The sequence below is a fragment of the Camponotus vicinus genome, unplaced genomic scaffold (assembly GCF_025532165.1).
Source record: "Camponotus vicinus isolate PSW18456_S1 unplaced genomic scaffold, iyCamVici1.0 SCAF_8, whole genome shotgun sequence".
NCBI lineage: Eukaryota > Metazoa > Arthropoda > Insecta > Hymenoptera > Formicidae > Camponotus > Camponotus vicinus.
This window is the reverse complement of record NW_028141980.1, coordinates 12,771,528-12,786,676: the sequence shown is the minus strand read 5'-3', so window position 1 is coordinate 12,786,676 and position 15,149 is coordinate 12,771,528. Positions and strand designations below refer to the sequence as shown.

The following is a 15,149-nucleotide window of genomic DNA, read 5'->3' as shown; positions in this document are numbered from 1 at the left end:
CATGATTCGTATCTCTTGCGCGCACACTAGATATAGATAAAAAAAGAATTTTTAAAATAATTATTATGAAAATAAAAATAGACGGAATAGATATCTACGATTCATATCTTTCTTTTTTTTTCTTTCTATTATTCGAAATAAATAATTTAACAGTTTGCTGCTATTATATTATTAAATGTGTAATTAATCAATACTGTCAATATAATTATTATATTAAAATATCATATGTGTGTAATTATTAGATATATTTATAGCCATACTTTTTTCTTTTATATTTGTATCTACATAAATAGATTTCACATATTTAATTATACTAGATATTAATTATTAGAAATTTTCTAAATAAATTTTAATATTTTTTTTATTGTATTACAGTACCGGATCACATACGACCACGTGTGCACAGTCTACCGGAAAAAGCGTATAACCCCAGAGCTAGCGATGACTTGTACAGGCTCAGAGCTTTTAGTATCACTCACAAGGGTGTCGTAAATCGAGGTGATTCTATCATTTCCAGACGCAGCAGGAGCAATACTTCCGTCAATAGTAGCAGGTGAGTTACTGAGACTCTCTATGATGTTGATATGCGCGAACGGAATAAATTAAAGTTATATTATTTCTCTTGTTTGCTCACACATCTATGCATTTGTTTTACGTGGCACATAAATTGAGTATTTATGTAATTCGAAACACGCGAACATATAATAAATGATAGACGACTACTGGATCTTAAGTAAGCTGCAAGAAGATATTGCCGGGAAATACATTAGCGTATGAAATGTATCATACTTACACTATATACACTTTCGATTTAAGTACGTGCTACATTATTTCGTAGAAGATAAATGTATTAGAAGTACGCTTATATTGAAAATGCATACAATTATAAATTATAATCATGAAGAGAATCTTATTTTCATTTTTTTTGTTTAAATCTTTAATATCTTTGAAATTTCAGAAAATCAGACTTGATTAAATAACTACCATAATTTTCTCTTTTCTTCATATAATGCAATATTATAAATATTGTATAATACATATACTTATATTAATCGCATATTAATCGTATAAAATTTCAAGAAAATTTATCTATTTATCCAGAATGTTTTCCTAAATTCTTGAATATGGAATTTAACCATTTAAATACATTCACTAATTATTATTGTTGTAAGATAAGCCAGTTTGTGTTTATAAGCTGAGTTTAAACAAAACTGATTTAATAATGAAAACTAGCGTCTAGAGGCAATTTGCTTTATATACTTTATGTTATAAAGATAATATTATTTAATTCTTTTTATGATTTGTTCTGTATTTTACAACATAATATCTGCCACAAATTTTAACAAGATAGATTGCATACTTAAATTTCGCGCATATATATGTGTGTGTGTGTGTGTGTGTGTGTGTGTGTGTGTGTGTGTGTGTGTGTGTGTGTGTGTGTTCCTTCGGATATAAGAAAATCAAATATTGATTCCAAAAACCGACTACTTCTCTCGTCTTCGCGTCAATATTTATTCTGGGAGTTGAACGAAACGAAGTGTCTCATTCGTTTCACATGCTATTTTGAGCGTGGAAAAAGGTGAGGATTCGATATAGAGAGGGGAAAGTATGATGACAGAAAAGAGCCTTACAACATCGACAGAGAATCGAAGTGAAGACACATTAATCTCAAATACGTGATATATTATCTTCAATAAAATATTTTTTCGTAAATATTTCTTACCCTTAAAGTTGTTCTACTGTCTTCTTTCTCTCTTTCTTTCTATTTTTCTCTTTGTTCCAATGCTGCCAATTTGAGGAAGCACGCAAGCGAAACGAAGGTGAAAGAAAATTCTTTACGAGGGGATCTAATCCTGCGACTTGTTGAAAGTTGTTAGGTCGGCCTAATTTCTTCTCTTTGCCTTAAAAAAGCAGTAGATAAACGAAGTTTTCCCATATCTTTTAATAGCAATGGTACAAATTGCCTTGGATATTTTAGTCACCATAACTTTATTTTATTTTTGTATATAATTACATTAGAAATTTTTATATTTTTATATTTTTAGAAAATATCAGTCATTATATTAATAACTAATAAAACTTCATATAATATCAATTTATTACCTCAATTTTATAAATAGTTTTGTAATAAGATTAATTATTAATATACTCAGTTTTTTTTTCGTCATAAATTATCTACACCGTTAACTTTAACAAACTTGAAAGATACGGAATAAATAAGCAAATTGCTATTTCTACGATTAACATTTTATTTAACTTTAATCGCTTCACTTTAACGCGCGTATCAATTTACTTCTTATTTCCCGAGAAAGCCTTTAGCAACTTCTTGTAATAAATCTCCGGCACTCAAATTTTAATGTCTCCCCACTTAGGAAATTGAACGAAGCGAGTTTGTAAACTGCTTTACGCGGATATTGCAGATAGAGTTCAGCGTTTTGCAACTAGATTATTTTTGTTTGTGAATTGTATCGGAAACGGAATAACTCTCATAAATAAACTGTAACGGAGATGGCCAGAATGCGTTCCCAATGAACTGAAAAAGTTTTTTCACACTGAACGGGCATTGTGACAATGTAAATATTTCACCTGGGAACTTGAAATCTCGGATGTCGCAGTTCATTTTTATAAGATACATAAATACTTCCCCCAAATCTACAGATGTGAGCCTGCTAAGAGAAATTTATGGAGATAATTAACTCTCTTTATTATACTTGTAAATCAGTTTTGCACGTATATGTATGTACATGTGTATAAGTATATGTATGTATATTGAATTTTTCTATAAATTCTATAAAATTAAATAATTAAAAAGATGATATAGTGAAGATTATGAGAAAATATATTTTTTATTTTATACACACATTCAATTTACAATATACGCATGTATATATATATATGTGTTTATATATATATATATATATATATATATAATGGCAATTTAAAACAATCATTTACAGTTTTCTTTATGATAAATATTGTGCGCGTATTATATGTATTATTATTACGTACATGTGACACACATATATTGAAGATAAATTAGAAATGTGGAGCATATTTTGTGATATTTAAAAAGTAGAAATTAGATTTTAAAATAGATAAATAATCCGGGCATAAAATCTTTTCTGAAATTCTAACACTTGTTATACCTAATAGATAACCAGCATAAGAGCATGTAGAATAAGATATGATAAAATTGTAATAAAGTTTCAATTTGGCATAAATATGGAAGAAATATATTTCCCGATTGCCGCAACAAGAAAAATAAAGATAAATGTACGCGAAGACGAACGTTTATTTGTAGAATAACATTTTGACACGAAAGATTTTTTGGTAAATAGTCTTTACAGGAACAAGACTAGTAATTTTTACATGTCCTATTTGAAAATATTTGTCTTTTATTTTTATTGTTTGTTCTTGAATTGATGGATCAATTTTGTAATGAAAGCTTTTACTGTTTGAATATTTCTTGAAAATCGATTTTATCTTTATTGAATGTTTCTTTTATCGACATATTTTACTTCTGTTATATGTATACTTGCCTAAACAAAAATCCTGTCCAGTTATGATGTAACATGATGGATTGTTTGAGTATATTCTGGAAGAAACGAGATAGATATTGTCCCTTGCCAGCGGGGCTCCTTTGACATTCAGGATGAAATAATTCTCCAAAGTTGTATTTACAGCATGATAAATCTGAAAGTTTATCATGATATGGCTAAAGGATTGTAGGCGTCAAAGAAAATCACACAATATTCGCTCGAGAAGAGAAACTTTTTTCCAAATATACGTTTAGATATACAGTCTCGCGTTTCTTGAAGCTCGAATAAAATAGCTTATAACGAAGTTAACAAAATACATCAAACTTTGCGAAGACTTTCTTTTACGAAGGATCCTATTTGCATTAATTTAAAGTGAATATCGCTTTACAAAGGTCATCTCGTTTCTGTCAACTAAATATTCGGTCGCATAAAAGATGCATCAAATGAAACGTTACCGACGATTCGCGATCTATTTCTTTCCATCGTGCAGAATTTCTGAATGGAAGTTGTCTCGATGATGTATGTGACCTGCTTTCGCGAGGATTTCTGTAAACGATCCATCTCGCTTTTGTGATCGAATATATTAAAACTCGATAGAAATGTAATTCAAGTAAAATATACATTGGAGAACTTAATGATTCTTAATGCTATTTTCTATAAAAATTTGCATGCAATAGTTGATTTGATTTTCTATTTTATAAGATATAAATAGATAAATATAATATAAATAAAATATAAGAAGAGCTACTTGAAAATTCTAAAATTAATGTTTAATGTTTGCAACAGTTGTTTTTTGTAAAGAATATATATATGAGATGATGTGATCATAAATTCATGAAACTGCGGTTACTCAAATATTAATCCACTATATGATTCTGTCCGAGCAAAAAACGCATGATCAAAGAAGCATCTCTTTCTATCAGTTTTTATGTAGATTTTTAGAGTTTTATATCAATCGTGAGAAACAGAAGTCAAACAGAAGTCAACTCGCAATAAGATGCGGAAGAGCAAACGCTTCACATGGATCATTCGATTCGTGTTCCGCAGTTGCTAAAGCGTTCGAGAATTCCCATATCCTCCCGAGTACTTGCTCCATTTGCGTGAACGACAGGATATTGAAACCCCTGTTCTGTTACCGTCGTGCCAAGATCCCAATCTCTTCTCCCTCTTTTTTCCCATACGCGCTTTCCCTTGGGAAACAGTTATTTCTCGTGAATTCTAAAGGGCGTTACTGAACTTGGCGCACGATTCTAAAACTTTCATCGTTGTTTATTGCATGTTCCGGGGTAGTTAAAAACACTATTTAATCTTAAAAGGGTGTCTCCCCCTCCCCTTGGTAGCTTCTCTTTATCGCTTGCTCTACCATCCTCGATATCCGTCTTCCCTCAAATTATATTTCCTTTCCTCGACACAGTTCTCCCTATCATTGCCAGGCCATACCATAGTCGTACGTGTCAGCTCGGTTTAGTATCATTATGAAAGGGCACAAAGAATGAGAAATAGAAAGAAAGAAAGAGAAAAGAAATGATATGAGAAGGTTTAGGATTCATTATTATACATTTAGTAACATATAATAAGTTATTCCCCAGACTACCTCCTTTTGAATTTTTTTCAGTATTAGCTTTGTGCTAGCTAATGTCAGAAAACTTTATTGCTCTTTTGGTGTCACGACTAGAATTGTCTCGTCATTGATACATACATTAGTTTTATATTAGCTTAAAAATCTAAGAAATATGAGAATGGAAATATTTTCTTTTAATTTTTAGTCTCCATCTAAATACGCGCAAATATTTAAAATATATGGAAAAGTTAAAATCCATTTTTATGTCAATTTATATTAATGTCAATTTATATTTATATTATATATATCTTAAGTTATTTATGAACGTATTTAATAAATTAGAAAGAATGTGAGTTAATAAATAAGATAGTTAATTATAAATTATTAAAAAGTGAGAAAGGGTCAATGAACAAATGCGTTAATAATGTCTTAAAAACTTCATTATACAAAGATAAATGAATAGTCGCACATGTCAAGCGATCTATTCGAGGGATCGGCAGCGATGAGTCGATTAGGAAAAAAAAATTTGAAAGAAAGAAGAAAAAGTTGAATTGGCGGCGAACCACATCGATTGGATGAGAGCCAGAGGCTTTTGAACGTTCCTTCACGGGCACATTTTCAATTTTTTCTTGTCTGTCTCCTCTGACTCGTGGTATTTCTTCTTGTCGCATCGCTGCATAGACCGTGCATGCGACAGACTTGTTATTTCGGTGCACAACCCTGCAACTGAACGCCTGAATCGGTCGATTTGACTCTTCCGCTCGATTATCGATCGTAGATCTTCGAGGTCGAAATTGAAGAAGAAGTCACGGAATTCCATCGTTAATTTTTCTTCGACGTTTTCTTACGATTTTGAGTAATATTTATTATTTTTGATATGATACGATTACTTTTTTCGCAGGAGCAATAGCGTCAAGTAGCGTCCGAGGATGAATGTTTAAATGACGAATCAAATTGAGCCGAATCTTATCGCGTTTTTAGCTTTTCCCTGCGTCAAGTCTTTTTTATTGAGAGGATTTATGTTATTTTTTAATTACACTAATCGCTATACTCGGTCGTTTCCTCGTATTCCATCGATTGGTGTGATCTGGTAGATGAGGAAGTGACGGATTTAATCGAGGTCGATGACTCTACGACTGACTTCGTCTGGATACTTTGTACAGATTTTTCCGCCGAGACAGATTTCGATGCTGACGTTATATTCATTGATTGCTCGACGAGGCTGCTGTTCGAATCGTTCACTGAAAGAATCACAGTTTTCACACGATCAAATTGAATACTTAAAAGATTTTTGAATGACTTGTATAAAAGATTGGTAGACAGTTTTATTTGTTGTACACACATTTTTTTAAGCACTTGCAATATATTAACATGGTTAATAGGTTTGAAGCGAATAATTTACATATGAAAATAGGAGGAATATAATTTATCGTAAATTTAAAATTATAATAAGAGATGTGTGAGAAGTGATATAAACATAAAATAAATAAGTAATGGAGGAATCAATTAATAGACAATATACGTACATTAGAAATGATCATAGCTAATTATATATTATGAATAAGTACAGAATCTATGCGAGCTTGTCAAATTGATTAAAAATAAAAGAGATAATATTACTATAATATATATCTGCAAGTCGTAAGAATTATGCACATTATTACTCGAGATTATGATATTTCTTATCTTTGTATAAGAATCTGAAATTGCGTATATGAAACTATCATATTTAATAAAAAATTTGTCCGACTTAAGCATCGTTTATTAATAATTTTTATTAATTCTTATTATTTTTTATTAATAAATCTATCGAAAGTTAAGCTATTCGAAAATAAAATGCGAAGCACGAGAAGTCTTTTTAATTAAGAGTGTAATTGCAAATCAACTAAAATATAAATAAATGCAGCTGTAATAATTTTAATAGAACTGTCTGAAATGTAAAATCCAATTTGTTGTAAGCCTACCTTTGGCAATTTCCATGATGAAGCTTATGGCGCTTTCGATGGGGCTTACGAGGGCAATACACAAGGACGCGAACTATACGAGATTAAATTCACGAATGGTACGGATGTCGGAGCTTCAGGTTATTCTAAACTGGTAGCACTATGGCGGAGAGGGAAAGTCTATGATCACGTGGCAAAAGATCAACAAGCGGGGGAAACGTGAAAAACTACGATGTGGAATATTCGTGGAATCTCGACCGGTGGTAGCGTGCAATGTGGATGCAATGCTGAGTCAATGCTCTTGTGCATTTTAAAATGACGTGTTGCGAATTCCGTATAATTTTTCGCTTTCCGGACAATTTTTAGAAATAATATAGTGAAATAAAATTCGTCTAAAGCAATAATATACGATAAAAAAGTATAATGGAAAAATAAATAAAGAAAAATCTGTTAGAAAATCCAACTTCAATCTTTACTAAATTTTTTTATTGCTATTAAATTATATATATAATTAATACCAAAAAAATTTCTTTTTCTGAGCAAATACTATAAAATTGTATACATTAATTTTTACTGATATTTTTCATAATAATTTCTATTTAACATCTAATTAAACTCATGAATAATTTTTCTAAATGTGTGAATAGAATATGAATTTCTGAATGTATCAATTTTTTTAAAATTATGATTGTGTGTGTATATGGGTGTGTATATTCAGTGTGTGTATGTATTCTTTGCATTTTTTTGTTGCAATAATTTAACATAGAAAATATACATTACTTAATCATTACTAGAAAAATACGAGATAGCTGTTGCTTTTAACCGATCTGTAATCTTTCGAAATATAATTCACGCTAATGTGCAGCTTTATTTGTTCTCTTATTTCTTTTTTACACTAGAGCGTTCACTTTAATCTATGTTTATTCGAGCATCTCGTAAAATATGCAATTCTTTGCTTCTTTCTCGACACGGGGTTCTTTAATGCAATTTTCATATTTATACAACTGTCGAATAAAATGAATAAATAAAAGGTTTTCCGGGAAAATATTACAAATGGACTTTTAGTGGAAGTAAATTTTATATACTGTATGATAAATAATAAATTTAATGAATTTCATAATTTGCATATAGTAATTCCTAACTCTAGGAAATGTCTATATATGTATATTTATATATAATTTACAAAATTATTGAAATTATTTCGTGTGAAATATTTTATTAAATAAATGGATTTACGTGTACTTTTCTGCAAAGCTTGAAAATAGCATGATGCTTTCACGAGGAGAGATAGCGTGTCAGAATAACGTAACACGGATGATGTTTCATAAAGAAAAGAAAAAAAAATTAAACAATAATATATCACAATAATGTTTTATTTATGTAAGACTGTCGTCAGAAGATATAAGGAGCTTCGGATTTCAAAAATTTGACTATATAATATTACAATTTGAAGCCAACCAAGTACAATCTATTTTTATACGGCCCAGGATTTGCTTTGCTTCCTCGCAAAATCATCAATACAGCCCCATCCTGTTGGTAGCCGCTGTTACATTATAGAAATATCGTGGGAAGGACATTTTATTATTTCATGCAGAACCCCTACCGAAAAATAAATGAAAATCATGAGAAAGTTGGGCTTATCCCATAATAGGAATCTCACAAAAAAAATTGCTTGAAGTTTTATAAAAACCAATATGTAGAGACTCTCAGTGAAATTAGGGTCAATTTTAGAGTAGAATATTAGATAAATAACCATGTATTTTTTTCTTCAAGATTTTTAAATAAAATATATAATTCGTCATCTCAGGAAATTACACTTTAATTGTAATGCTTCGAGATTATTATGAGAAAAATAAATTTTGTAATAATTGCTCATTATTTTCTTCCTGACATATTAATCTCTAATAATAAATTTGATAGAGCTAAATTTTAATAACAAAATTAAAACTTTTATTTTTCTCAATAATAGAGAAGGCATTTAAAATGCAACGTAGAGTTATACATGCCAGAGAATAAATATATTGTATGTGTATACAATATATACGTGTGCCGCGAAATCTCTCTCCGGTAAACAAACGCTCATGTCGCATCGCACGCTTTTTGAGAAACGAAAGCTTGTGGATATCATGCTTCTGTATTGAATATAATGACGAAAAGTTACGGCGTCGGTCAACAGAATAGAAAGCAACACGTTAAACGGTCCTTACTATGGCAAATCCGCGAGAATTCAACCATGCTCGGAGAGTTTGCGGAGCTATCACGAATGTTTGAGATATTCTCTTCGCATATGATGATGATGATGCACTTAAAATTTAACGACACGTAAATGTCATACAACATAACGGGAAGTTTTGCGGAAAATTATGTATAGCTTCAGAACAAAGATCATTTTTTTAACAAAAGTTTCTAACAGAAAGGTAGTTTTAAAATGCATGGAAAGGAGAATGGCATTATGAAAAATTAAAATTCACGTATGCGAGTTTCTTTTCAATTCGTGATAGGTTTGGTTTGGTGAAAAAAAATAAAATAAATATTTTAATATTTTGTATTTTGTAGAGAAAATAGTTCGTTTGAAGATAATTGAGTTTTTTCGATATGCGCATATCATTTATGCGAAATATGCATTTCATCTTTCGAACTGAGGAATTATTCGTACTGTGTATTCGTTTTCTTGGCACTGACTTGCGAAACGTCACTGATGAATCAATAGTCGCACTTGTATTTTCTCGCTCGGATTTGTTTGTCACTCTTTAACACGATCTTACATTGAGTGTTTATAATACATTATAAATATATGGGTGAGTTCTCTTGTGTGAGACGGTTTTTCAAAACTGTAGTCATCGTCCATTTAAGACTCAATGATCATTGATTCGATCACTCTTCTTTCCCGGGAAAGGATGACTCACGGTACTGTTTCTTGCCAATTCTCTCAACAGAGTCTCGCCTAGCGATCGTCATCGATGATTCAGATACTAGAATTCTAAGACTAGAGAGAGAACTCTTAACTTAGAGAATTTGACATTGTCATGGATTTCGTCCAAAATAGTGTTACGATGCAGACGATGAATTTCGACGCCACTTGCAGTTAGCTAACGTTGAGAAATATAATAATTATTCAAGTCATTATTTCGATGTGTGAGTGTCTGTGGATTTTCTCTCGGCGGAATTTGCAGATGACACTAACTGTGAGATAAACTGCTCGGCTTACTTCGCCGTAGCAATGCGCTATCTTGGTACTGAAGGTTGCAAATTTATTTATATCATAAGAATTGAATTATATTATAAAGAATTTAATGTTGCGAGATTGCTGTAAATTGTTTATAAATAAATATAGCATATTACAAACAGCGAATGGTACTAAAATTTCAAAATTTTTTTCTAACAACATATCACTGTTAATAAATTGTTCGAGAAATTTATCATTACAATTGTAATCCAAAGTTTTACAATAATCTTAAATTAAACGATTAAACGATCCGGCTAATATTAACAGCAATACAAATTTTGCAACGTTATCCTTTACATCTATTTAAAAAATAATATTTTTTAAGGGAAAAATACAATAGCAATTTCATCCATAACTTTTTTTAGTGCGCAAAAAAATTACATGTTTAATAGTCACGTCCACTTCGTCTTGTATCCAACCTCTGGTATGCGAGTATCACCAGCCTCGCTACGAAGCGAGTAACCTCTCGTTAGCGCGTCTCTCAAAATAGTCACGACTTTGCCGGTGCTCGTTGTAAGCTCAGTTTTATTACCGACCGGCTTTTTCGTTGTACGGGTGAGATGTAAGCTGAAAAAGAAATATTTTTAACTCATAAAAGCGTTAAAAGGCATTTTTATTGTAGTCGCTTCCACGAAAAACTGTTCAATCATTTATTATTCGTTTCTCTTTTGCGTTAAAATCATCCATTAATCCTCTTTTTTTTGTGGACGTCATGATATATATTTTTATATTTTATATTGTGCAATAAGCTTTTTTTTCACGATTTCGTTGAATAAAAAGAAAATCACCATTCGGCGTAAAATTATAAGTTGACCTCAATCTCATAATTAATTTACAAAATTAATTATAATAATTCAATTATATATTTTTAACAAATATATAATTTATATGTTTTGATAAGGGGAAAATTATATATATGATATTAAAGATTTATCTCCAGAGAAGCTTTATAAATTTTACATAATTTAGGCTGCACGATGATCTTCTTTTAATTAATTAAAGCTAAGAAACATCGAAACTAAAAATATGAAAACTTAATATTACAATTGATTTCATCGAATATATTCTGTAAAATGTAATCTTTTAAAATATATAATTTGCCATTGCAAATAAGATTTTTCTGTAAACATGCAACGCTAAAATGAAAGAAATTTTTTGAACGACAGCTGTTTTATCTTCAAGCTTAATATATTGCGCAGATTTTCCGTTCTTGCCGATGCGTTTCCACGTCTCTCCAAATAGACGAGATAAATATTTGCGTTTGTTTTCTCCTTTTTCTTTGCCATCTTTCTCTCTTCCTCTCTTTCTTTCCATCTACTTTGACATGCTCAAGCACACATATTCACGTGTATGTTTCCACGTGCCAAGCATAACTGCTGCGAATTGTTTTTGGCTGAAATACGCGTTTATACTCAACCACGAAACTCTTAAATGAACTAGAGGTCAGAAGATATGTAGTGCATTGAGGGCGGGCAACGTCTTTTAATTGGAGCCATAATTAATCTGCCACCTCCGGTAACCTTCGAAAGCCATGCTCACTATTTTCTCGGAAGCGAAATTAACCTTCGATAATAGAGTTGCTTTAAAGGAACAGTGAAGATTCTTTACGTAACATCATTAATTATTTAGTACTAATGATATACAATTTTTTATTTTAGAAGATTTTTCCTTACGATTATATATTTTTCTATTTTAAGTGAGTAAAAATTGATAACATTACACACACAAAGCAACAATGGACAATAATTCTTCATGTTTCATATTAAGGATATGGTAAAAAAAAATTAATCCGATACGCGCAATCAATTTGTAATCTGAGTGTGCTGAACATTTCTGCTTTGTGATAGAAATTCTCAAAGGTACGCTTCTTTTTTATCTAACAGGAAAATGAAATTGTAAAATAATATTTTTTAGTATCTGCATCTCGAATTACATACTTTCTCGTAAATATATATTATTCCTATTAATTCCAATATACTTGACCATATGATATATACTTGACAAACTTTCATAAGAATAGAATTTTTTAAGAGTTTGTTATTAATTAAATAATATATTTTTTGTTAGTTGGGAGAATTTAAGAATCGTTCAATAAGAATTTACTTTTGTTTGATATTTTGAAAGATTTTTCTCCTATATTTTCATTTTCTCTCATAAAAAATTGGAAGTTTTTATTTTGTGCAATATTTTCGATACAAATCATTTGTAAAAGCACAAGCTTGGTTTTTGAGGCGCAACATAGATCGCTTCGGACTCGTAACTTTCACGAACAATAGATCAACCGCGCGACCTTTTCGGGTCATGGACATTGGCGATCGTATAACCCATCCAGCCCAGGGGGTTCTATAGTAATAGCCTTTTTGGATTGTACAGCGGTTACGGATCAGCGAGCTTAGCGAGGAAATACGGTGAAATTTAACTATATCGCATATCTCTTTAGTTACAGTATCAGGTTTTGCCACTAATTATAAATTACTGCTCGAATAATTTCTTTAAAGTTGTACGCACGATCTATGATTACATCAGTGTAATTTCTGAAAAAAATCGCTTATTTTTAAATTAGTATTATACTATATTGAATTTTAGAATCTGCTTGCAAAAATCGTTAATAGCTTAATTAAATTCTTTTATAGCTGTAAGGTTATTATTATATTATGCTAATATTATTTTAATATAAATAGAAATTGTGTGTGTATGTCGAATAAAATATTCAATAGAAATCTCAGGGTAAGCAAAAAATTCACCTTAACTTATTTTATAGACAAGATTTCAATGACGTAATGGTTACATTTAATTGGATTTTAAAGCCGATCGGTAGATTTCAGGAATTATTTCTACTTTCAACGTTATATTCAATAAATCCGACATTTTTATTTAGTGGCTTTGCTAACAAAAAAATGAATTCTTTTGTTTTACATCCGAGTCGAAGAGACAATCGTTATTGTAACAATATGTTACGCATACAGCGAAATGAATTCGCCGAAATAAAACACATGTGAATATTCACAAGAGATTTTATTTTACGGTGCGTGATGAAATTGTTACTTCTGATTTTGTAGTGAGATTAATAATAGATGTTCATGCAGTCGTGTAATTCGTATTATCTATATACGCGCTTTTCTTTATATTCGCGTTCGACAAAAATACAGTTTATACTACCATTTTTTAATCAAATAATAGATAATTAATAAAATAGTATTAAATATTATCACTGACATTGATTTTATAATATTTTATAACGATTTTTCCCATATGTAATATACAGATTTGATAATTACTGCGCAGAGTAATAAAATATATTTCCGAGAGAGAAATTCGGCTTTTTTTGCTGACTCACTTATCTTGTCTATGACGAGAAATTCGTGGATGTTTAATGTACTTGGTGATCTTAAAATTAATTGTAGGAAAAATTGATATCAGTTGAGGCAAACGATCGGGACGTCGCATACCTGTGAGGCTTAATCGAGGGTTTTGCCGAGCTTTTACACCATTACCCTTCACGCTATTTAGATATTCCGAAGAATTTTTTCGCAGTTGGATCATGAACTTTATTGATGTCAGTGCATTGATGTGAAGTCACTAGGAAAAACATCGCTTTTATGCTTGGAAATAATATGGGATTTTAATTTACATGAATTTGCGAATTATTGAAATATATTATATATCGTTTTTGAGAGAATCTGCAAAATTCTCTTTAATTCTTTCTCTTTAATTCCTTAAGTGACGCGATTTCACATTCTTCTTTTTAATTCAAATAGATTTTTTATAACAAAATATCAAATTGATAGAGAAAAATTGAAAATATAAAACTATTTTAAAATTTTTGAAAATATTGTGTCGCAATACAAAGTTAAAGCTTTCTATTCCGACATTATAATAATTTAACATTAATTTACGATGAGTTATAATGTTCGTGTGCATAATTTGCTGTTGCCTCGAGATAGGGTTTTTGAAAAGAAATGTTGCGAGAATGATGGAAATGCATTGATGTGAAGTCATTAGAAAAATGTTTGCTTTTATGCTTTGTTGTGTTTTCTATTTAATACTTTCCATTATTATTTTTATACAAATCTGCTCTACAAACTCATTCATTTACAAAAAAATAGAATTTCATTCTATTTATTACAAAAATTAGCAATGCAAAAAATGTGAAAAATAAAAAATAAGAAATAAAACACAATTTCAAAATTATTTTTAATTACAATAACAATTTATATTGTTTTAATTTCCATTTTTTAATATTAATTTATTACTGCATCTATTATTTTGTAAAAATTCGCGTAATTTTTTCCAAAAATAATATCTGATATATATATTATCTGATCCTTTAAGGGAAACACTAAAGAAAATTACGTTACGAAAATTACGTAAAACGAAATGACTTTGAAATATTATATCATATTCATCTGCTCGGAATAACAACAGTGATGAAGAGAAGGGACACAGCCTTGTTAGCTTCTGGAGAAATGTGGATATCTTTCGATTTGTCTGCGCGTAAATCGCGTAATTGGATATTACTGTGAGCAGAAAATATGCCATGGATAGAAAATCAGGCGGAAAATGTTCTTGGAAATATAGTGCAAATTCATTGAGATTTGTAGCCTTGACTTCATAACTGAAAATTAAGTGTTGGCTTCGTATGTGTGATAAATTCTTAGAAATTATTTTCATACTCTTATTATATCGATTAAATTCGAGTTATCGATACTTTAATACATGTTTTGTCTAAGATAAAATAAAATTTATTGTTGCTCACAGAATAAAAAAAATTTAATAATTAAATTAACAATATTGTTTTTGACGTTTTGTACGCAAATCTAGTATATAATTGCAAAAATATGTGCAAATTACAGTAGATCTATATAAAATAACAACATATA

The 15,149-nt window shown here is 30.1% G+C and overlaps 1 protein-coding gene and 1 long non-coding RNA gene across 4 annotated transcripts in view; one reads left to right on the top strand and one right to left on the bottom strand.

The window, feature by feature from the left end:
* Nucleotides 1-15,149, top strand: part of LOC145976196 (uncharacterized) — a 37,382-nt gene that overhangs the window by 12,230 nt on the left and 10,003 nt on the right. For all 3 annotated transcript variants that reach the window (XM_083107227.1, XM_083107228.1, XM_083107229.1), the window contains exon 4: nt 376-553. In XM_083107227.1, the coding sequence (XP_082963353.1) occupies nt 376-553 (178 nt within the window). The remainder of the gene's footprint in view (nt 1-375; nt 554-15,149) is intronic.
* On the bottom strand, nt 5,523-7,224 carry LOC145975535 (uncharacterized). Its single transcript, XR_014440002.1, has 2 exons — nt 7,065-7,224; nt 5,523-6,341 (listed from the first exon to the last, which is right to left on the bottom strand). It is a non-coding gene; the product is annotated as an uncharacterized LOC145975535 (long non-coding RNA).